Source organism: Euprymna scolopes, chromosome 35, assembly GCF_053919585.1.
Source record: "Euprymna scolopes isolate OS-2025 chromosome 35, ASM5391958v1, whole genome shotgun sequence".
NCBI lineage: Eukaryota > Metazoa > Mollusca > Cephalopoda > Sepiida > Sepiolidae > Euprymna > Euprymna scolopes.
Window position 1 is genome coordinate 58507138 of NC_136516.1, and position 24558 is coordinate 58531695.

At 29.3% G+C, this 24558-nt stretch overlaps 1 protein-coding gene across 29 annotated transcripts in view; it reads right to left on the bottom strand.

Annotated features, from left to right (window-relative positions):
* LOC145259864 (cytoplasmic dynein 1 intermediate chain 2-like) overlaps positions 1-24558 on the bottom strand; it is a 227664-nt gene that overhangs the window by 67980 nt on the left and 135126 nt on the right. For 4 of the 29 annotated variants that reach the window (XM_080117727.1, XM_080117721.1, XM_080117713.1 and 1 more), the window contains exons 5-7: positions 24520-24552; positions 19454-19492; positions 10851-10874 (exon numbers count right to left, since the gene is read on the bottom strand). The exons of 4 other annotated variants lie outside the window; for them this stretch is intronic. In XM_080117727.1, coding sequence (XP_079973853.1) covers positions 10851-10874; positions 19454-19492; positions 24520-24552 — 96 coding nt within the window. The remainder of the gene's footprint in view (positions 1-10850; positions 10875-19453; positions 19493-24519; positions 24553-24558) is intronic. 21 more of the 29 variants (XM_080117734.1, XM_080117729.1, XM_080117719.1 and 18 more) reach the window with 6 other exon arrangements.

Consider the following 24558-nt stretch of genomic DNA (forward strand, 5'->3'; position numbering starts at 1 on the left):
AAAAGTATGAGAGAGAGAGGGGGGAGGAGAGATGAAAAGTATGAGAGAGAGGGGGGGGAGAGATGAAAAGTATGAGAGAGAGAGGGGGGGAGAGAGATGAAAAGTATGAGAGAGAGAGAGGGGGAAGAGAGATGAAAAGTATGAGAGAGAGGGGGGAGGAGAGATGAAAAGTATGAGAGAGAGGGGGGGAGAGAGATGAAAAGTATGAGAGAGAGAGGGGGGAGAGAGATGAAAAGTATGAGAGAGAGAGGGGGGGAAGAGAGATGAAAAGTATGAGAGAGAGGGGGGGGAAGAGAGATGAAAAGTATGAGAGAGAGGGGGGGAAGAGAGATGAAAAGTATGAGAGAGAGGGGGGGAAGAGAGATGAAAAGTATGAGAGAGAGAGGGGGGAGGAGAGATGAAAAGTATGAGAGAGAGAGGGGGGGAAGAGAGATGAAAAGTATGAGAGAGAGGGGGGAAGAGAGATGAAAAGTATGAGAGAGAGGGGGGGGAGAGATGAAAAGTATGAGAGAGAGAGGGGGGGAAGAGAGATGAAAAGTATGAGAGAGAGGGGGGGGAAGAGAGATGAAAAGTATGAGAGAGAGAGGGGGGAGGAGAGATGAAAAGTATGAGAGAGAGAGGGGGGGAGAGAGATGAAAAGTATGAGAGAGAGAGGGGGGGGAGAGAGATGAAAAGTATGAGAGAGAAGGGGGGGGAGAGAGATGAAAAGTATGAGAGAGAGGGGGGGAAGAGAGATGAAAAGTATGAGAGAGAGAGGGGGGGAGAGAGATGAAAAGTATGAGAGAGAGAGGGGAAGAGAGATGAAAAGTATGAGAGAGAGGGGAAGAGAGATGAAAAGTATGAGAGAGAGGGGGGGGAAGAGAGATGAAAAGTATGAGAGAGAAGAGATGAAAAGTATGAGAGAGAGAGGGGGGGAGAGAGATGAAAAGTATGAGAGAGAGAGAGGGGGAAGAGAGATGAAAAGTATGAGAGAGAGAGAGGGGGGAAGAGAGATGAAAAGTATGAGAGAGAGGGGGGGGAAGAGAGATGAAAAGTATGAGAGAGAGGGGGAAGAGAGATGAAAAGTATGAGAGAGAGAGAGAGGGGGGAGAGAGATGAAAAGTATGAGAGAGAGAGAGAGAGGGGGGAAGAGAGATGAAAAGTATGAGAGAGAGCGGGGGGGAAGAAAGTATGAGAGAGAGAGAGAGAGGGGAGTATGAGAGAGAGAGGGGGGAAGAGAGATGAAAAGTATGAGAGAGAGAGGGGAAGAGAGATGAAAAGTATGAGAGAGAGAGGGGAAGAGAGATGAAAAGTATGAGAGAGAGAGGGGAAGAGAGATGAAATGTATGAGAGAGAGAGGGGGGAAGAGAGATGAAATGTATGAGAGAGAGAGTGGGGGAAGAGAGATGAAATGTATGAGAGAGAGAGAGGGGGAGAGAGATGAAAAGTATGAGAGAGAGAGGTGAGGAATGGAGACGAGAGATGGACAGAGAGATTGGGGACGAGAAATGGACAGAGAGAAAGAAAGACAGAAGGAGACAGAATGAGAGACGGGAACGGGACAGAGAGAGAGAGAGTAAGGGCAGGATAGACATGGAGAGAGGCAGAGAGGAAAAAAAAATGAATTATTAATTTGTTATAAGAGGAAATTAATTTTAGTAATCAAGATTTAACAAATTAAGGGATATAAGTAGCAAATAACCCAACGTATGCTCACAGGAAACAGCCCAAAATGAAATTTTTTTTCAGGGAGATAAAGTTTATATGTAATTATGAATAACATGAGGATTTTTGGAACAAGCTCAAATACCCAGAGAGTGATTTAAGACATCAAACATGAATGTATCATTTTTCTTAATTTTTTTATATCAGAATAAATCTTATAGTTGGAAGAGGAAGCATTGCAGAAAATAATTGTTAAACTTGGTTTGGATTTTTAGATCAGGTTCAGTAAAAAAAAAAAAAAAAAAAAAAAGGTGGGGATCCAAGTTGAGATTACTAAGGTTTGGAGCTCAAAACCAGTTCCAACTGAAAACACCATCGATTGTTATTGGTCGTAACCTTAAAATAAAAGTACATTCGTAAACTAGATGAATGCATGCATATTGAGTTGCATAGAGATGAAACATTATAAATACATTATCAAAGACAAAAGTGGCTATTTTGTTAAAGTTCTTCCTTTTTTTCTCAATATGAAAGAAAAAAAATTATAAAACATCACCCTACTAAGTTTGTGAAAAAAATACACATAAAATAGATAAAATCAACAAACTAAATTGATGACTAATCTAAATTAAAACAGCAATATCTTATTAGTACAGTATATTTAATTATTTCATGTATATACCATACATTATAAAATAATTGTGAATACATATTCTCAGTATTTACTTCAATAGTGCTCAATATGCGAGTAAAGCTTGTATTCATGGCAGAAACAGAAAGATAACTTTATTTTCATGAAATATCACAATGCTATTTTGTAAAGGAGGTAACTAATAACAGTTCTTAGGTTTCATAGAATTTACAATAATATTAGTATGTTTTTATTCTAATGTAAATATTTCCCAAATATTATTATAGTGCTTTATCTAAAAAAAAAAAAAAAAAAAAATTTTTTTTTAAAAAGACAAGTAATTAGTCTCATACTATTTTATATCCAAAATAATTATATATAAAAATACAAAATATTTAAAATAATCTCCCAACATATATACCCTAAGAAAAAACTTAATTTGTAATTTAATTTCTGATTTAAAAGTTAATTTTTTATAATAAAAATTTAAAAAAAAAAAATACAGTGAATGACAACGTTTTTTTTTCTTAAAACAAACACTCATATCTTTGGATAATGTATTTCATATTTGGCTTAAACATAAAACAAAAACATTCATCTGTAAATTGTCTGGGTTAATGCAAACCTTGGAAGACAAAAAGAGAAAAAAAGAAAAAAAGAAATGAAGAAAGTGCACTCCAGTAGGTTGTCATGCAATTAATGGGCGAGATGATATGCAGAAAAAAATCAATAAGAATTTTAAAAAATAAAATAAAAGAGTTAAATTTCCCCAAAATAATTGAGCTGATTTGTGATCAAATTCACTTATAATGGTTTTTCATGTGACACCAACATCAAATCATTTGCACTCACAGGTTTCAGCCAAAGATATTTTTAAAGAAATTTATAAATAATAAAATAACAATAACAGTAACGATAAAAAAAAAAAAAAAAAATCTTTACAAAATAAACGACTATGACTGTAATGTATGAAATATGCATATTAAAAGTTTATTTTTTCACACAGTAAATAAGAAAAGAAAAAAACTGGAAAGGACTTTATATATAACAGACATAGGGTTTTATTATGATCACTTCAGCATGAGGAAAAAAAAAAAAAAAAGGGAACTTTTTTTAATAGTTCAATGTTTTTGTATGCCTATTCCAATAGGTATAAACCGTTAGAATCTAAGTCATTTTGAAATATTTGACAGGCCTCGCTCTAGTATCATTATATTCATTTTAATATCTGTTTTAAATAATGGCATGTATCAGACAGGGTTCACTGAATTAATAATATACAATCAATTTTTGTTAGTTATTTCTATTAAAAGGTTTTGTTAAAAGATTGTACTCTTTGTTTAAAGCTATCAACTGAGTCACAAACATAATATCAGCTGAGTTGTGTAAATGATGTCATAATCACAACTTCACTGATGATGTGGCCTGGCAAATCTTACTATATTTTACAAAGCACTATGTTTACATAAATATCTCTTTGAAAAATTAGTATCAAATAAAAATTCAAAAAATATTACAAATTTGAAAACTTCATTTTATTTTTTCAATTCATACAACCACAATTCAATCATTCCAGTAATTAATGGACTAGGTTTTTAACTATGAGCAAGGATTGTGGAAATTTCATGGTTAATTAATGAAAATAAGATTTAATTTTATTATTTTATGAACTTGTTAGTTTGGCAATAAGGCAATTTTACTTTCGGTATGTATTTTTTTTCTTTTTTCATATAATGGTATAGTTTCATTTTTTAACACTATTTTTTTTTCTAAAGTAGGCATTCATCATTCCCTTGTATTATAATGTTTAGTTATTTAATGTCTCATTAAATTATGTAACTATTTGAATAATCTTAGTTTCGTTCTAATTCCTTATTTTTGCATACTTTGTTTAAGGTAAATTTTTATTCTTATCCCCCATACTGCCAATAAAAAAAATAAGTGATATATTTTTATCATGCAGTTACAACAACTTGGAGATATCTGCAAAAAGTTTGTTTTTTTTTAATTTAGATTTTAGAATGGGAGTTCACTTAACTATATCAATTTGACATAAAATAATCACTCACTTCTTGACCATATTTAGTAGAAAAGAATGAGTTTTTAATTTTCTTTTTTTTTTTTTAGAAATACCAGTATATTTTAGATTTTTTTTCCTCATATTGCCACCCCAGATTAAGTTAATGTTAGATTTTAATGAAAGGCACATCTTTTTTTAAGAACCCAATCCTGGTGAAAAAATAGGTTATCTTAAACTGCAGTGTGGCAATAAAAAAAATGTATAAATATTTGTAGTTCTGCAAAGAAAAAAAAAATTTATGCTAAAACAATAGTGGCCATTTTGGAAAAACAAAAAATGTTCTGTCTTATGCTAAGTGGCTGATCAATAATGCTTTCTAATCAATAAGCTGGTGATCACTTTGTTAAATCTCTATATAATGAAAAAGGACATTTTATTTTACTTTTACAAAATGCAAGTATAGCTTTGTGAATGCTGCCTTCACACATAAATCAAACATGATCACACTATATGCCAGTACTCAATGTTTTCCGGCTATTATCATTAAGTTTCATTTGCTATCACAAGGTGCTACATTATTTCAAGAGAGAGAGAACAAGTCATAGCAAATTGTTGTAGGAGGACAACTCACTCACTTAATATTTTCTACTGTGACTACTTCAGTTAGGACCAGAGCAAATATTTCCGTCTACACTTATCGTGATTCTTTAGTTTTATCATTACATGCTTTTATCTTTCCTCTGTGATTCAATTGATGCAAAAATAATAACTTTTCCAATTCACTTCTCATTGCAATGACAATTTTATTGGCTACTCAGATATAAACCTTCATTCTAGAATTTGCATTTAGCAAATATTACAGACTGATTTAAGTCGTTTACCTTTGTATAAACATTTCCACTCCATGCACATATTTTGTGACAAGGCCACACAAAAAAAATGTTTGACACCAACTCGAAAAAAAAAATAAAAAGGGTTAAAAAAAGTCCAATTTACAAACTCAAGCCACACTTTCAGGTACAAAGAAGGTTAAATGTAAACACTTCTTTCTAAATATACTATATCAACAAACTAAATGAATATATTTTTCACTCTGGGCTACATTGAAGATGTTTGCTCCCAAATATTTGTGTCTTTTTTACATAATTTCATATTGACATTATTATTACATCATACAGTTTACATATTGTTTAAAGTCGCCTGTAAAGTTTGCATGTGATTTAACTGAGTGTTTTCAACAAAAATAATATTAAGATAATCTTGAATTTTGCATTCACATTACACTTTTTCTTTTTTTACTAAATTTAATTTCTGTGAAAATGTTTATAAATCTCTAAAAGTAAAAATGTTGAATTTTTCATATATTGCTTCTATTTTATAGAAAAAATTATCCAACTATTTTTTTAGTAAAAGAACAAGTTAAAATAAATAATTTTTTTTTTACTAGTTTCAAAGTTTGTTATTAGAAAGAAACATTCACAAATTAAATAGTTTATTTATATTGAAAATTATTTCAAGTGTCTTTAATATTGTTGCTGCTACTACTATTACTACTGCTACATTAGAATCATCATAAAGGAGTATTATTGAATTAAAAAAATTTTTTTTACAAGTTTTAGAGCTCGTTATTAGAAAAAAGTATTCACATAAATATTTTATTCATATCAGAAATTGTGTCAAGCGACTTTAATGTTCTTGTTACTACTGCTCTTACTATTACTACTGCATCATCATTTTTTTTTTTCATTCTGATATGGAATACCAACACAGTTTTGAAAGTTTCGCTTCTGGGTCATTCCAAAGCAACATGTTAATTAGTTTTCTTTTGTTTTTCAAGAGGATGCACATTTTCTTTTAATTATAATTATTTAATTATTAACAGGAGTCTAACTTCATAATTTAATGACTCCTTCCTGAAAATAAAACAAAATTACCTCAGTTTAGAAGGGTCCCTTATTAAAATAATTTCAGGATTTATAAAACTATTTCTTCATAAAAATTTTTTTTAATCATTAATTTCCCTCATTGAAGATATCGTACATTTTTTGCTGTTATGCACATTTATTTAACGTTAACTAATATGCTTTTCAATATTTCATTACATTGGTTGGGACATCAATTCTTCATTTACCAATCTCTTCATAAAATAAAACAAATTTAGTTGAGTCTATGATGATGCACTAGATAACCATAGTTTGTTTTTGAGGGAGGATGTCTTAACGAATCTGTTTTGGCTTTATATCATCTTTCCACTGAGCAATGCCAGTACATGGGTACTGCCAGTTTATAATTTATAATAAATTGAACTCCCAGTCTAAAAATGTTTTTTCATGTTTCGAGAATATATGACAATTGTAAAAAAAAAAAATATATATATATATATATTTCATTTTTATTTTTTCATTGAGTGTGTGTATGCATATTCTGAGAATAAAAATATAACCTTTTTTGAGGAGGTGGGGGATACCTAAATGGCAGATAGGGAAAGCAATTTGCAATAGGTTCAGATTTTTTAAGTATATTGTGCACTATTTTTTGTGCAATAATTGTTAATTTTTTATGATAGATGCTACAATTTTAAAATGAGAAACAAATAGAAAACTAATTTTCTGTTGTGTAAACTCTTCATAGTTTTTTTAACTTTCATATGTTGTCTTTTTACTAATCATTATTTCATATATTGCCGACTTTACAAAAAGTATTTTTTACACCATTTAATTTTGAAACCTGAATTTTGTTAATGACACTCAAACTAAAAACAAATGAAAATGTGAAGATATTTCTATCTTCACATTTTCATTGGTTTTCTTGTTTTTACGGGGATGCACATTTTCTTTTAATTATAATTATTTAATTATTAACAGGTGTCTAACTTCTACAATTTTTAATTGAATAAAACGTTTCCTATAATATACAGTATCATATTTTCTTTCTTTTACATTTGAAAATACAGTCGAATCCCAGGATTCAGCATTAAAAATTAATAACAAAATACAGTACAGTATATAATGCACATGCATATAATCAAATAACATTATAAATAACATTGTAAGGCGAGGCAAATACCGTAACCAGGGGCCAGAAAAACATTGTATTCCACACTGTAACTAGCAAAAAATAAAAAACGTATCCTAGGGCCACCGTATCCCAGGGTTCCACTGTATTCATGTAAAAAAAAAAAAAAAAAAAATTAAAAAATTGAGATTTTCTATTCTGATTAAAAAAAAATTAATATATGTAATATTTTTATTCCTTTTTGCATAACAAATATTAATATTTTCTGTCCATTTGATAGCAATAGCACCGTAGTGAGAGTTTCAGTTTTGTAAAAAAAGGAAAAAAAGAAAAAGGAAAATAGAGAAAGAAAAAGGAAAAAGTGAGAAGGAAAAGGAGAAAGAAAAAGGGAAAAAATGAGAAAGAAAAAGGAGAAAAAAAAGGAAAAAAAGAAAAAAGAAAAGAAAAAGAAAAAAGGAAAAGAGAAAGAGAAAAGTAGAAAAAGAGTTCGTACAGATTTTCAATATCCATTTTTCAAAACGTTCTCCAGACAAAATTCAAATTTTCCAAACAAAATCCGAGGTTTGTTTTACAATCAACGATTCGAAAAAGTGGTAAAAATCAAATACACAACGAATAAATGTTACCATAGCCAATAAAAGTTAATTTCAATCTACTTGCATCATTTTGTGGTGTTTTGTTAAATAGTGCAGATGGGATTCTGCAATAGTGAATACTCTCCCCACCACCACCAAAAATAAAAAATAAAAATTGTGAAATGGCCAAGATGACAATGTTGGAAACTAAAAAGCTTTTCAAATTCCAATATTGTCATTTTGGCCATTTCACAATTCTTATTTATTTTTATTTTTGGAAAGTTCTTATATATGGTGGCCACCACTACCCCCCCCCCCGTGCCCAACCATTAAATTATAAATGAAAGCAAAAATAGAGGGAGATTTGACCCCCCCCCCCAAGTAAGAACATTTTTTTAATACTTTAAAAGTAGGCTGCAACTACCCAAGGTAGTTTTGTGATAAAAGGACATAAGTATCTACAATTTAATTTCAGAACAATGTATTTCGATTTTATTTTCAATATCTAAAATCTATTTTAATGGTATTTTTTATTAATACTTAAGATAATTTCAGAGTATTTATTTTGATTTTATTTTTAACTTTCGACAAATTTTTAAGGCCTTTCAAATTTTTCCATATTGTCAAGGATTTTTCAAGGTAGAAATAAAAATTAAAGGACTTTTCAAGTCTATATGAACTCCGGAGAAAGAGAGAAAAGGAAAAAAAGAAAAAAAAATATTGGTGCAGTTCCTAGTATACAAGTAAAACTGGTGCACTTTTAATGGAATAAGAAAATACTTTTTCAGTTTTACTTGTGGCAAACTGTGTATCGTGGATTGGATATATGATAGCTGAGTCATGACAGTCATGACAACAAGGATAAAATGATGAATCTCTTCGCATACAATGCCCATGAAATTGATTTATGTTTTCACTTTTAAAAGTTGCATTATTGCTTAGATTAAGAGAAGAGGATGCATTTTGTACTCACACAGAGGGTAAAAGAATATCCCAAGCCTGTCATATCAAAATTGGGTTGGGAAATTCTAAAATGACAATGAACCTGCATAATCGATATTTTGATGAGAATGGCTATCTAAACGGTGGGAACACACAGCCTTTCACAAACGTTAAGCAGTTTGCTCACTTTGTAAATTCTCAAAATTTACACGTTCTGTGTTCTTATTCCATTTGCATTTTAACTATTTTAATTTTATGTCTTGCTTAAATTTGTTGCTTAAAGTATATACTTGCTTCCTTCATTTAAAAAAATATATATATTACTATTATATAATACATTGCAAGTGCAGTTATTAGGAACTGCTGTTGATATTAAAAGTAAATGTCATATATGGTAAGCACATTAATGTATAGAGAACTGATTAAAGCACCCATCTATGTTACATTTCTCAAATGTTTCTCTTCTACACGTCAACTTAATGAAAAAAAAATGGTTTGTTCAATTGTAATAAAAATAAAAAGAATCACTAATCAAAAAAATCAATAACTCAATTTTTATTGTTAACATGTATTGATGAATTTATTAAATTAAAACATAACTCAAAATAATCACAAGTTGTGGACAGAACCTTTTTAATTGCTTGTGGCAAAATAAGATATGATTCTCGGGTTATTTAAATAGAAAGATTTGCATTTAACTTTATATTTTTAGTGTGATGAAAAAATAATTTGTGTATTAATAGCTGTTTAAATCTTTGTTTTTTTTATTAAATAATACAAATATAATTTAAATACTATTGAAATAATATACATTGAATATTATTTGATATATCAGATAAAATAAGTTTGAGAGTTCTTTGTCCTATCAAATTACTGTTGTCAACAAGGTAGAGATAAATATATTTAAATTCTAAAAATCTAGATTAAACAAATTCTAGATTCTTTTAAAAATTGAAATAAAAAACTAACAAAATGAAGACAAATAAAAGCAGATTTTTTAAACTTCAATTATAAAAAGTTTATGAAAAAACAACATCAAAGACTTTGAATATTTAATATTTCCAAGATGAGGTATAGTTTTCTAACCATATTCATCCTCTTGGTGGCTGTCATTTTCAGGTTTCAGTCTTTTCATTCTTAAGCCTCCTTCTGATATTTTTGTTGTATTCAATAAGCTTTTCAGAATTAGAACAAAAATACCCGAAGAAGACCACAGAATAAATGAGCATAACATTAGGAAAATGGGGCAACTAAGCAGAGAAAAACAGCCTAAAATATGTAAATAAAGATTTCTGAAAAACTCTGTATAAATATTCAAACAAAATAAGCTAAAAGATCTGAAACCAAAGGAACATTTACTAAAAAGACTAAAAACGAGTTGACAATTTCAAAGCAAACTTAATAGAGCAGAATAGAAAAGAAAGTTTAAAATAAAAGATTTTTCAATTCCGCTAGTCACATTTCAACTGTTCAGCAAACACAGATTCTCAAAATATGCGACAAGACATCACAATAATAAATGAAAGACAAAAGAATGGAGGGACAAAAAAGGGGGGGGGTGAATAAAAAAAAAAGGAGGCAAAATAAATTTTTTAAAATGGGTGACAGAAAAAAAATGGCTATAAAATTTAAACCACCAAGAATGAAAATAATTATATCCAAAAATATTTAAGTAGGCATGTTCCAAGAAAAGGAAATTAAAGAGAAATACCAGTGCATAGGATAGTCACATGTTGAAACAATAGATTTTTAATAAACCTAAAAAAATATCAGAGAGAACAAACGACCACAGACCAGAATACCCTAGAAAGATTAAAAAATAAATAAAAAAAATTTTTTTTTTTTTTAAATTACAAAGTTTTTTTTTGTTTTTTTTCGAGGATGACAGCTGGAAGGTGCGTTTATTTAGGGCAATTGCAGGTTCTAAGAGACCAACGTGATGGGTAACAGATGGTAGGTTTCTAGGCATGCTGATCAAGCAGGAAGAACAAAGGATTGATCCCCAGGCTGGAAATTCACTTACCGTAATAATCCCATGGTCCCCGAGCTTCAATGTCAGCAAACAAAAATGATATACAAAATCAAAAACAAACGCCACAGAATTGCAACTAAGCTTGATCTTGTTTATCATTGGATTAATCTTGAAAACTAATTATATAAGGAGATGGGGGGAGTGGAAAGGGAAATTATAAAAGTCGACCCCTAACCCTTGCAATATTCAAGAATGATCTCAATTATTAAAGTAATTTGAGAATTTTTTTTCAGTTTTAGAGAAAAGAATGTGTAAAAGTTTCATATTAATTTAAAATTGATAGTTTTTAGAATATATATCAGAAATGATACCAATAACAGACCTAATAGTCACAAAAGAAAGGCCCACAACTGGAAGCAGATATGATTATCCAAGTACATCATTAATTATTTTATTACTCTTATATGAACCTGTAGATGAAATGTAACAAAAATTTGAAAATAAAATTTGCAAACATTAAAATTAATTTTAGATTTATTACATTTTTCTTGATGTCATAATGTTTATGTTTATAATTTTGAATTTGTACTTAATAAAATTTCTTAAGGGCAAATTTAAACATAAAAAGTCAATCGTTACAGTTATTCTCATGTGCTTAATATAATAAGTATTCATACTAGTAATAAGTCCTTAGATTCTCACCAGCTATGGTCCTTAGTTGTGTGGTTGTCAGGCATGTTATATGTATTGTCTTGTTATATATATTTTTTCTTCCACTGATAACAGGTTGATCTCTTTTTGTGAATAATTAGAGGATGGGGAGCGGGGATTGTATTCACACCTTACCATTCATAGTTATCATTCATTATATATATATATATATATATATATATATATATATATATATATATATATATATATATATATATATATATATATATATATATATATATTATTGGCAGGTTGAGGGATGAATAAGGTTTGAAAAGAAAAAATCTAATGCCATTCCAAATAAAAAAAAAAAGCAAAAATCGAACAAACATTCAAAAACAAATAAAAACAAGCAACAAGACACAAAAAAATAAAAATGCACAACAAAACATTTTATTATTTTAATAAAATTTATGATGAGTGCTCAGGTAGTAGAATTTATTATGTAGACTTATTTTTGAAAAATTTACAAAATAATTTGACAAAGACTTGAAATCAAAATGCAATAGGATCATGATTGTATATAATCCAGCTCATAGGCAAGTTGAAAGTGTGAAATATTTGTAGATACGTTCATTTCAGAAACCAAGAGAAGCAACATGTCTGTATGCTAAAAATTGACCAAATAAAACTATTACTGCGTATCTTTTTTTTTTTTAACATATCTAAATAATGACTTGTTTTTTGGGGTTTTTTAATGCTTATTTTTCAGATTCCATTTTAATCATAAATTTCAAAGATCATCAGATCTCAATAGATGATAACATTTACGGGAAAAAATTATATATCTAGTGATCGCAAAGTCATAGAAGAACAGAATTCTTAACAGATCGGCTAAGTAAAATACTCGATCAAATTATGGTGGAAATTAGCAGAAAGAATACCTAAATTTCCCTTCGGTCCCTTTAAAATATGTTAGCATTTTGTACATTTTTATCTTATAAAATTGAGTTTTTTTCTAGTATTAAATAAAAATGCTGATTATGAATTATCAGTCCAGATTTTAACCACCTAATTTTAATTAAAAATTACTTTAAAACACCGTAAAAAAAAAAAGAATGGTGTAAACTATATCAACCAAAGAAGAAATTTGTTAAAATATATATATTATTTTAGCAAAAGATTAATGCAGTTAATTGGAAAGTGAAATAAGAAAAGGATTTATGTTAAAATTACCACAAAAATTGTTTTTTCATACAAAATGGGGCACAAGTTCAAATTTTTTATTTTCTTTTGGTGTCAAGAGCCCAAATGAACTATATTTTTTGTTCATAAACTTTATACTAGAAATTATATTTTAACTGACCGTTGAAAAATTTCAAGATCACTTATCAGACATTTTCACCTATTATTAATGCCCTTGCTCAATTTACTTTAAACTGGTGAATAAATAGCAAATATGTGTGTGAATTTAAAGACAAAGGTCAAGTATTATGGTTCACTTGTGCTCCCAAAACAAAAGGGAAACATGAATGTTTAAAAAAAAAAAAAAAAATTTAATATTGATGTTTATTACAAAGTTAGATGTGATTTTCCTTTGGTCTCAAAAACTAGAACAGTGACATTGAATGAAAATCTTTTATCTTCCTTTAAGATTTGTAAAATTGATTGTTTTATGGTACATCAACCTTTTTAGGTTATTTATGGTATCATTTTGGTAAAAAAAGTTATGCTCCAAATTCTTAATATCTTCTTTTATTTATTCATGGTGTAAATATATTTTTTGTATATGAATAATTTGTAGCTTAATATATTTTGTAAAGAAATAATCTGCAAGCGATAGGTTCTATGAAATCTCATAGATGATAATCTGATAGACACTACCACTCCAGATGAGAGTGGACTTGGAAGTAATGGTTAATTAGAGATTGACTCTACATTCCACAAAACACCAAAATTAAGGGCTCACTGCCAAATGAACTTTAGAGTCCTATATATGACCTTCATTTCAAAAAAAGATATTAAAAATGAGTTCATTTTCTTTCATCAACTTATTTTCATCAGAATACTATGCAGTGCACTGGGCTTGTTCTACTCATGCTGCAAAGGTTGAGGTTGCAGGATGATTACAGACTTAAAATCGACTAACCTGCCATCTGTCTACAGGCAGCACAAAATTGCTCCACTACAGATTCTTTGAGAGATAATAGTGAAAACAGAGCATGACAAGCAGAGCAACGACAATCTATATGGATATCAAGTGGTGCCACAGTGACAACTATCTCGCAAGCGAGTTTCCATTGTCACAAGCCTTGGACAAACACCAGTTGCAATGAAATGAGTCTGTCAAAGATAATAACTTCGGCACCAGAAGATATAGCAATCTCTAAACTCCACCGGAAACAGTGGGTAACACTCAACTGGGTCTGAGCAAAGGTTGACAAAAACTCGGGACAACCTGCACAAGTAGGGCTATGTACAAGATGCACAGTGTCCCTATAATGCCGACATGCAGATCATCACAGACATCCTCACAGACTGTCCCATGAGTGAGGCATGCTTAGATGCATACCTAATGGACGCTGTCCAATGATGGATCTCAAGATGGAGCAAAATCTGATGATCAACTTACATTAAAATCAAAGGAATATCATTAGAATGAAAATGCAATCAAAGAAAACAGAAAAAATATAGATTTAATGAAATTCTAACCATGTCCATAATAGAGTCCTTTTATTCACATAGACAAGAAATGTAAATAGAAATAAAATATAGCTCAAGCTTTTAAAAAGGGGTGACCAACAGAAGCAGGACTAACAAGCAGATGCTGACCTTTGGATGAGAAATTTTCCATTATACTCATTTTTTTTTTTTTTTTCATTTTAAATCTTTAGAGGTCACATAAAAAAAAAAAAAAGAGGGTGAAGGTTAAAAGAACTACTTCTTAAACAATAGCTGATGGTCCTTCGTAGACTGACAGAGCAAAGAAACCAAAGAAAAAAAGAATAATTCCAATTGAATAGATAAAAGTGGAAGATACCAGTCTACTACTCAACTCACAAAAAGGACTAGTCATAACAAAAAAGATAACTCCAGATTATCATTCACTTATGTTCAGCCAACTTTATATGTTTTAAGTTTTAGAAGTGACCTAAACCCCATTACAGTTTGGGGTTAAGGCATAAAAAAAAAAAAAAAAAAAAAGCAAGCATTTATATTTGTGTTGCCTACTTATGCTGCAACCAGAATCTTTCGTTAATTCTTAACTCAAATATAAAGAATCCCCAAATGACTAAGTTTTTAAAAAACTGCACATTCTAAATGGACTTTACTTTTAGTAATTATGCAGTTTCGTTATACACAGGTATTCACAGTGACAAGAACTTTCTTGATGTGTGTGTTTTGGAAGTTAATGCAAAAACAATTTCACATTTGTAATCTTTTCTTTGGTAGTTTTTGTCATAATAAAACAATACAGAGTGCAACATGGAGGATCTCCATGTAATGAAAGGCCAAGGTCCACAATGCAAGAAAAGAGGAGGAAACAGTTGATCAAGTGAAGTAAATATTAATTCATTGAAGAGTAGAGAATGAAAGATAAACAGCTGATGAAAAAATTAAAATAGAAAGACAAAGAATTGGTGATGCAATGAAATTAGAAAATAGCAAGACATACTAAAGAAGCAGATCTTGGAGGCATCATAGTCAGATGATATGGGTGTGCATGTGTGTGTGTGTGTATATATATATATATATATATATATATATATATATATATATATATATATATATATATATATATATTATAAACACACACACCAGAATATACATGGGATGAAGTCAGCATGAGTCAACAAGCAAAACTAAGGTTTAAATCTCAATGTTAAAATTTTAGAATTTCCACCAATTATATAGTATTATTGTACAAAGTTTTAAACATTAAATATTGAAAAAAATGTAAATAATTATATATTTTGTCTTTTGCATTTTTAGAGTACTCATTATGTAGTAGAATTTATATATATTAATATTCCACCTCCCAACAGCCATTTCATGCTATGTACAATTTTCGAATGATAGCATTTAATGGAATCTGTCTCACTTGAAAATTACAAATAGCATGAACTACTTTTTGTGAAAATGTGTGAGTAGCAAATTATTTTATTTAATGAAACATTCTAAAAGTAGACACATTGTATTTTATAGGAATTCTGATCTCTCTCTCTCTCTCTCTATATATATATATATATATAAAATTAAAAATGTTTTTTCATAACGGTTTCATATTCATTAAATTTTTATCTAAAAATACATTTTTTGATAAAGAGTGAAGAACAGCAGGACAACTAATAATACAACTAATAATACAACTAATAATACCTTTGTTTTTCATAGAGAATTGAAAGCAATGGAAAAGTTTTAAATGGTTGAAAAGCAATGCAAATAGAACCTAATAAACCCAAGCCTACTAAACAGAGGATTCTGGGTTTGAGGAGATTCTTTAATCTCATCAGATGAATTACTTTTGGGATTGGAAAGAATTAACTTGAATAATTGCTCTAAGAGATGCTGCAGCTAAGAGTTTTCTTCATTTAGCTTGGGTAGTTAGAATTATAGTCAAAGTAATATAAAGTGTGATTAGTTTTATGGTATGGTTTATACATATTTCTTATGAGTAATATCAAAATAATTGATTACCTTATGGTTTATATCTGTTTTTTTTTTTTTAAATTCTTATCACTAGAGTTCATAAAAAATAAGGCATCATCCTTATAAAGCCCACCCCTCTACCCAGTACCTGACTATAAAGTTATTTTAAAATGTAAAGGCCAACTAAGTATATCACTTGAGCAGAGTCCGCATCTATAGTAATATTAAAATCCCTATTTTTTCTTGTTCAAAACTTAGTGTCGTACGGAATTAATGTTCTTCTAGCTAATTTTATGTTTATTTCTAGTCAAGTTATGTTTGTTTCTGCTCTAGCCAATTCCAAAGCTTTGTTCAACAATTTAGGGGAGATTGAGGAGTAATAGGAATCACTGCCTGGACCAAAGTACTGTAGGTTTGCAACAACAGATGCCACATACAGATTTATTATGTCTAGATTATTAGCCACTATCTTATGTAAATTTAGAATGGCATTTTAGACACATTTAGTTGTGATAATAAAATCCTACATTTCATCCTAGGAGCAACACCATCACAGCATTTTTAGAGGAAGTAATTCCTAGTTTTCCCCCTAAATATTAAGTCCTTCTACCACCCCCAGTCAAGACCAGGAGGAAATATATACATTCTACAGATATTTTGCTTGCACCTTTTGTAAATGGATCATAAACTCATAGATATAACAATTTCCATTTACCAATTTAATAATAAATTCTTCCCTCTTTCTCATTGGCTGAGAGCTGACAATTCAATTATTCCAGAATCTACCTCTTAATACATAAATGAACGCTCTAAAACTTTTCAAATATTGCGACACTCTCTACAAGAAGCAACTGTTTTAAAAAAAGTAAACCAAATGCAAACATAATAACCACTCCTAAACAGAAAATTAAATACTGATAACCTTATACTTTCCTATGCATACATTAACAACACACCACTATCCCCCCATACAAAAACCAACCCTGAAATGTACAAATACCATTCTTTATTTTTTAATTTTGAAGCGACTTACTGAATCTTACACAATGCTATTTTTTTTGTTTTCTTTTACACTGCCACTCCCCAATTTATTTTTGTTGGTTTATAGTATTATCAAGTTTAAATCTGGGGCAAATATTTTGACTCCCTCCTTCACAAAATAGGGTGTCTATTTCCATAGCCGTTATGTTTGATTTTAGACAAATTATACTTTTTGTGGTGTATTTTGTTGGCTTCTCTTTATTGACATTGCACATACATTACCTTGTTTACGTTTTATTTATTTATTTATTTTTTTTTAATAGGTAAAATTTTCCTTTAGCTTTACCTCCACACTTTTCTTTAAAATGACGGCTTTTTGGGGTTTCAACTATGCTGATTAAGAAAATCTCAGTTATATTTGGCAGATATAAATAGTTTTCGAGATATAAAGGCATGTATTATGCACTTTAAATCAGTGGCCGTCAAATTTACATGCACACGTGAGGAACAAATCTAATTCTATCCGACCCACACTGTCACCCCCACTCCCAATTTTTTTTTATTGACTTGCAGGTAGGTATCCTGACAACAACCATCATGGTTAAATTTGGGGCAAATATTTTGACACTCCACCTCTCAAAATGGGGTGTCTATTCCGATAGCTGTTCTTAACATAAGGAGGTTGGGGGTTAGGCAACAACAAAAAGCAACCGTACTTGAATTTTTTTTTTTGGGGGGGGGGTCCCACCGGGCAACGCCGGTTAACAGGTCCTGCTAATATATGTATATTTCCTCAAAACCTCTGGCCTTGATGAAGGTGAGACTAAAACTCGTTGCTATTTTCAAATGATCTGAAATAACAACAAGGGGAGACGTGATTCCAAATATTTGTTATCTTTCCCTTTTGGAAATAGGGTATGATTATGAATATCTTCAGTATCGAGTAATCCTTAAACACTGTGAAATTTACTTATGTATGAAAACCAAAGAGGGGAGTATAACATATGAGAAATATTTGAAATCAAGTCTCTTCTTGCTGTTATTTCAGATCATCTGAAACCATAGCAGCAAGTTTTAGTCTCCCCTCCATCAAGGCCAGAGGTTTGGAAGAAATATCAGATATTTTGTAATTCATATGCAAAACTAGAAAAACAAATGTCACTGACTAAAACATTTTATGGCTGTAAAAAAGTGCCAAAAATAAGCTGTAGATGATGGATGATCCCTTTAATGTGCGACCTTTAGAGCAAATGTCATATAGCCCACTACAAGATTCAGGTCATTACATTTCCAACAAACCTTCATTTGTTAAATTCTGATCACTAGTCACTGAGATTTGGAACTTATAAAATTGCCAAACAAAGGTAGTAGATTTATTTATCTACATATAAATATGGCTACATCTGTACTTGTAGCCAAATCGAATATTGAAATGATCATATCTTTGGTTCTGTGGGATGAAACTACATGAAAATTTGAAAGCTTTTTGAAGATTACAATACTATTCTACGGTTAAAATTTTATGACAATTGGTAAAAAGAGAACCTATATTTTCAAACCAATAAAATATGCCCAAATTTGCCTACATTTGTATGTAGTATGGCAAGCTAGCTTCAGTGTTGCTGCTTTGGGATGAATTTTGCTTAGGGTTTTTTTTTTTTTTGCTTGATTATCTCTCCTGTAGCCTTGCCAAGCTACTAATACACACACAACCTGTTCATGGCTATGTATATTATTTATTTTATTTATTTTTATAACTGGTAAATATATACAATGCATTTAACAGGATATTGTGTCTACTCTCAGAATGTTTGCTTAAATAATATCTTGGTGGTGTATAATTTTATGTAACAAGATTTTTTAGTTATTTACATTTGAGTTGAAACTAAATTATATTTGAAAATTGCTGTTTTAAAGGATATTCATCATTCTGAGAATTTAATTTTATCTTTTGTTACATTATGAAATTGTTTTCATTGTAACATTATTTCAAAAAGTAATTGCTTTTTTCTATGGAAATGAAAATTTAAAACCTTTTGAAATGATTTCATTTTTAAAGTTTGGATAGAATGTTATGTGGCAAATCACTTCAGTTTTAAAATATGTATTCTGATGCATTTACCATTAGCTTTAAATACATATGCTTCATTGATAGACTAGTCAGGCTCAGCGCATGGAACTCAATATATGGAATTATGAGGGCGTAGATATGCGTTTACAATATGACAACCATTTTAACAAGAATCAATGGCTAACAGTCCACTGGTATCTTGGAATTAAATTTTGTGAATTTGAAAAGAACGAGGAGTTAAATAAACTTTAATGAAGAAAAAAACTTAAATAATCCCCAATGCCATGTAATGGCCACTCACTGTCATTGTCCACAAGAATTGCATCCATTTTTGGGTAACCTGTAAAGCAGCATCAGGATTAACATTAGATAATATATGTTAATTTTAACTATATTTCAATATCAATGGTAAAATTACTTTTTGGCTCATATTAAAAAAAGGAAATAACTAATTACTGATATATTAGAATGTTGAAGAAAAAAAATCATTATCAGATGCATCTTAATGATATTTTATATTTAAAATAGTAAATATGAAATATTGTGGGGAAAAAATTTTTTTTTTTTAGATACTTGAAATATGTAACCATATATATGAGATAAAAGGAAGGCAGTATACAGTATTTAAAAAAAACAAAAAAACCCAGATCTTTTCAGCTAAATAAAAAAAAGAACTAAATTTTTATTATGGAATTTCAGGAGCATAAGAGAATATTTGAGATTATATATATATATATATATATATATATATATATATAAAGAGAAAAGGTTGGCCAATAGCATGTATTGACTGCAAAAGTACTAAATACTATGAAAAATAAAGTTGATCATACATGCAGAAAAGAATGATGAACATAAAAAATATAAAATAATTTAAAACATCTGTTTAATATTTGTTTTAGAAATTATAGGAAAATGCTTAAAATCATAAAATACTACATAGCTGTTTTCCATTGATTTTTTAAAGAAAAATTAAAACCATCAATCTTTCTAAAATGTTTTATAATTTTTATAGCATTAATTAATCATGAGTCAAATAAAAACTATGAAATTCTGGTGAATCAAATTTCAATTAAACATATTTTGATGATAATACATAAAAAAATTAAAATGTAAAATATTTATTATGAACAGATAAAATTTCTGTTCATAAAAAAGTGCAAAAAGTACAAAAAAGCTCAATATGATTTAGAAGTTTTACAACTGAAATAAAGAGAGAGAGAGTTTTCTTTAATAAAACTTCAACCATAAACACCACAACTTGCAAAAAATACCCCCCAAAATTCAGTTTTTCATTTTACTTTTCTATAAGAAAAAAAAAAAACAAATAAAAAAAAAAAAGCAATAAATTTAGGAAGAGGACAAATGAGTAAGCAAAATAGACATATCTTTTGGGGGAAGAAAAAAAAGTCAATGATGAAAGATCCTACACAATGTCTCTGGAAACTGAGCTTTTCCAAGTTTAACCTCATTCAATTCACGAGAAAATCAGAATGTTTAAAATGGACTTTAAAAACGAAGACAAAAAAAAAAAAAAAAAATTACCCAACATTTAACATTTATAAAAAAAACAACAAAAAAACAAAAACCTCTATGATAAAATTGCAATTTTAAAAAGCATAAAATTAAAAACAAATACTGAATTTTTTTTAATTTTATGCACTCAAAGATACAATTAACTGAATCTGTCTTAAAGAAAATGGCACAAAATAGAAGCTTGATCAATTCCACTTTTAGAAAAATAATAAAGCAAACTTCTTCATAAATAAACAATAAAATAACCCAGTCTAAACATGCGGGTAACATTTACAGCATTCATAAGTACATATCAAGGCAATACCTATAAAAAAATCTGGTCGTCATGAAATTAAGGTCCATGGTTGTTGATGAATATCTTATAGTGGAATAATTATTTTATTCATCTTCTGTGAAACAAAAGATCACAATTTTGCAAATATTAAAATTATTTTTTTCCATTATACATTATGTTCTTATTTTCAAACTTTGATTATTTTGTAAAATAACGAACTTGCTTTGTGATTGTATTATCGTATCATACAACTAGCACTAGGTGGATTTAAATGTCAATCCAATTTACAATTTCTTTGAATGTTTTTATTTTTTTCTTTATTTTATTATTCATTGCAATAAATCACTAATAAAAAAGTAATTCATGAAAGTTATACATAAGCAAAAACAGATTTTGTCTGATAGTTTTTTTTTGTTTGTTTTTTTAATTAATAGATATGTCTTTCTATACTTGTAAAATATTTATAATTTCTATTAAATCAAGAATTTATACATTTAGTTATTTAACAGTAGAGGGGGTTACTTTGTTTTTTGTATAGTTGCATGTATAGAAATAAATCAATATTTGCTATGCTAAATATATGTATAGATATTAATAACAAATCCTTAGCTAAAAATGTTTTCAGTAATTATTTTGTAGTAACGTTCATCGATAATCATGAACTATAGTTGCATGACTGCAAAACTTGTTATAAGTATTCCCTTGATATCATAGCATTCCAATGGTGTTTTTTTTTTTTTTAGAAAGACATAACGTGTATTAAGTGCAAGACAGCTGAACACTTGAAATGAATGCTAACAGCAGATGAAGAAAGAAAGGCAAGCAAAAACATCATCTTCTAAACTGATCTCTGTTCAGACTCTTTACAAGTGGCAAGAAATAAACCAAAGATTTGCAACAAAGTTAAAAAATAAAAAAACATTGCCACTCCAATGCCTGGAATTAACAAAAGAGATACGGATTTAAAAAATTTATTTTATTACTTTTTTTAAAATGGTACAGTATTTTTATATTGCCTTTATTTGCCAATATCCTCTAGGAGTTATTTTAAATCAAAAATACACATACTTGATTGGTCAAGGAGTTAAGATCTGTCTGTATAGATCAATTTCTGGAATCATCATGTTCATTATAATTATGTCTTTGCTGTAAAATAACTCACATAATGTATCCACAAATAAAGGCAATTTTAAAAGATACAAAAGTAATTAGTTGAACAAAGCAGAAAACCTGGGATAGGTATGAAATAGAATCAAATTATTATAAATCATGTTTTTTTAAAAAATTTCCATAATTGACAACTAATAAAAAATGATATTGGTACACTCTGATCAAGAATGACATACAAGTATCTGATAAATAGGCAACCTGACAGGAATCTGATTATAATAGACCGGACATGTTGATTATTATTATGAATTATTAATAGTTATTGTTTATAATGAGAAAATTGTATAGGTGCATAATTATTCTTCAGTGATTTCCTTTTCCTCAACTAGTTACCAGTAATGAGCATTTAAAATTTAGCCTATCCTGCTATTTCACCTGAACTTCCAAAGGATACGAGTAATAATAATTGTCCTTACAAACCAGATTTTACATATCTGAAGAAAGTGTACATCTTTATGAACATCCCCCTCCTTTTAACAAAAAATGATTTTTCCAATCATTACTTATTATTAAAAGTCTCTGTCTCAAGCACAACCACATTCTTCACAAACAAGTCATGATCCATGAGCCTTTCAACAGGATTCAGCAGCGTCTCATGAAAAACTGACTATAACATTATTTAATTTTTTAATCAATGACAAATGGTCTGATAGGTTTGAATCTTTAATTAGTTTCTATTTAAGATACAAAGTCACAACAGTGCCTCATCAACTTGAACAAATTTTTGGAAGAGATACTCTCATGAGAGAAGAGACAAAAACTTCCTTCAAAATTCATCTGGGTCACATATCAAGTGTTTAAATGTTGCCATGTTGTGAATGGAAACTTGAATTGAAATGAACAAAAATTACCCAAAAGATTTTCCAAACTTTTTTTTTTTCAAACATTGGGAAACAACAGTGTCAAACAATTTTTTAAAAGTGACACCTGGATGAATTTCAAAGTCAGTTAAATATCCAACTGCATCACAAGGTCTGAAGTGTTAATTTCAATTAATACCCCCCCCCCCCACACACACACACACGACAATGTAGATGTGTTCCAAACTAGCAGTAGAAGACTTATCGACTAACAAGATGTATTCAGTTGTTGGTTTAAAGTTATTTTTTTGCTAACCCTCAATTGGCTTAGTATGTCAAGTTTATACACACACATTTTTAACTATTGTCAAAAATCTTTATTTTTAGTAACAAGTTAAATTTTCTTTTAATGCCATTTGTTTAGACAGTGAGGATATTTTGACACAAAACCAATTGTAATAATCCCGTAATTAATTCAATGAATTTTTTGTGTGTATGAATAAACAGAAGTTTACTAGAGGACTGTACTTGACAATCATTATTTGTTGGCATTTAATTTATTTTAATTTCTGATTTTTGCATTTATTTGCTTTATTTTTTCAGCGTGTTTGTTTTATAGATAGCCACTAAAAATAAAAACAAAATATTCAAATTATTAAAATTTCTTTATTGGCCCATATAAAATCATTAAAAATAAAGTATACTGGATAGATGGGTACAAAGATAGCTATGAATAGATTAGTCAGCATTCCCTGGCAAGAGTGCTTCAGAAAAGTGGCCTCTCAAGAGATATTACACTTTGATCCTAACTTGAAGGCCAGGTAATGTACCTACATGTATATGTTGACTGGTGTGAGGCAATTTATATTTTTAAGGAAAATTATGCTTAATTAATCTTTATGAAAAAAATATCTGCACTTTCTTACAACTTTAAAAAATTTTCTCAAGTCATTCAATATATGATACCCTAACAAAACAGATAGTATGAGCCAATAAAGAAAGTAACATTGTTTTTTGTCTTTTGCAATATTTACAAACTCTCAGATGTTTCAACCAAGCAAATTATAACATGAAAACAATTTTAAAAAATATTCAGATATAAATTCCAAAATAGAGCTGAATAAAAACAAAAATTGAATAGCTTTATTTGAAAAGTTATTGAGAGCTGTATGTAATAAAGGGCTCAATATTGTTTCCAAAAAAAGCAAAAATAGTTACACACACACACACGTGCATTTATGTATGCAGTGTGTGTATGTGTGTGTCACATACACGCATGTTCATGCATATTAGACAAAATTGGAAAGATGAAAAAAGTTTTTTTTAATTTTTAAATTTAATAAAAATGTAATTTTAATTTTTAAAAAGATGCAAAAATTTTCTTTTGCCATTTTTATTGTATCTCTGAAGATGTAAATAAAAACAAATCATATGAATAGAATTTCCAAAGTTGCAAATCCTTGTGAGTTTCATGCTGTGATTGTTAGAATCTAGATGAACTTTGAAACCTAACAGATGGTACATTCCGATGAAAGTCATGAAACAAAGGAAATTACAAGGAATTCATGTTGGAAATGGCTTACTCACTGGACGAGGATCCTTTGCTCCCATATCGGTTGCCTACAT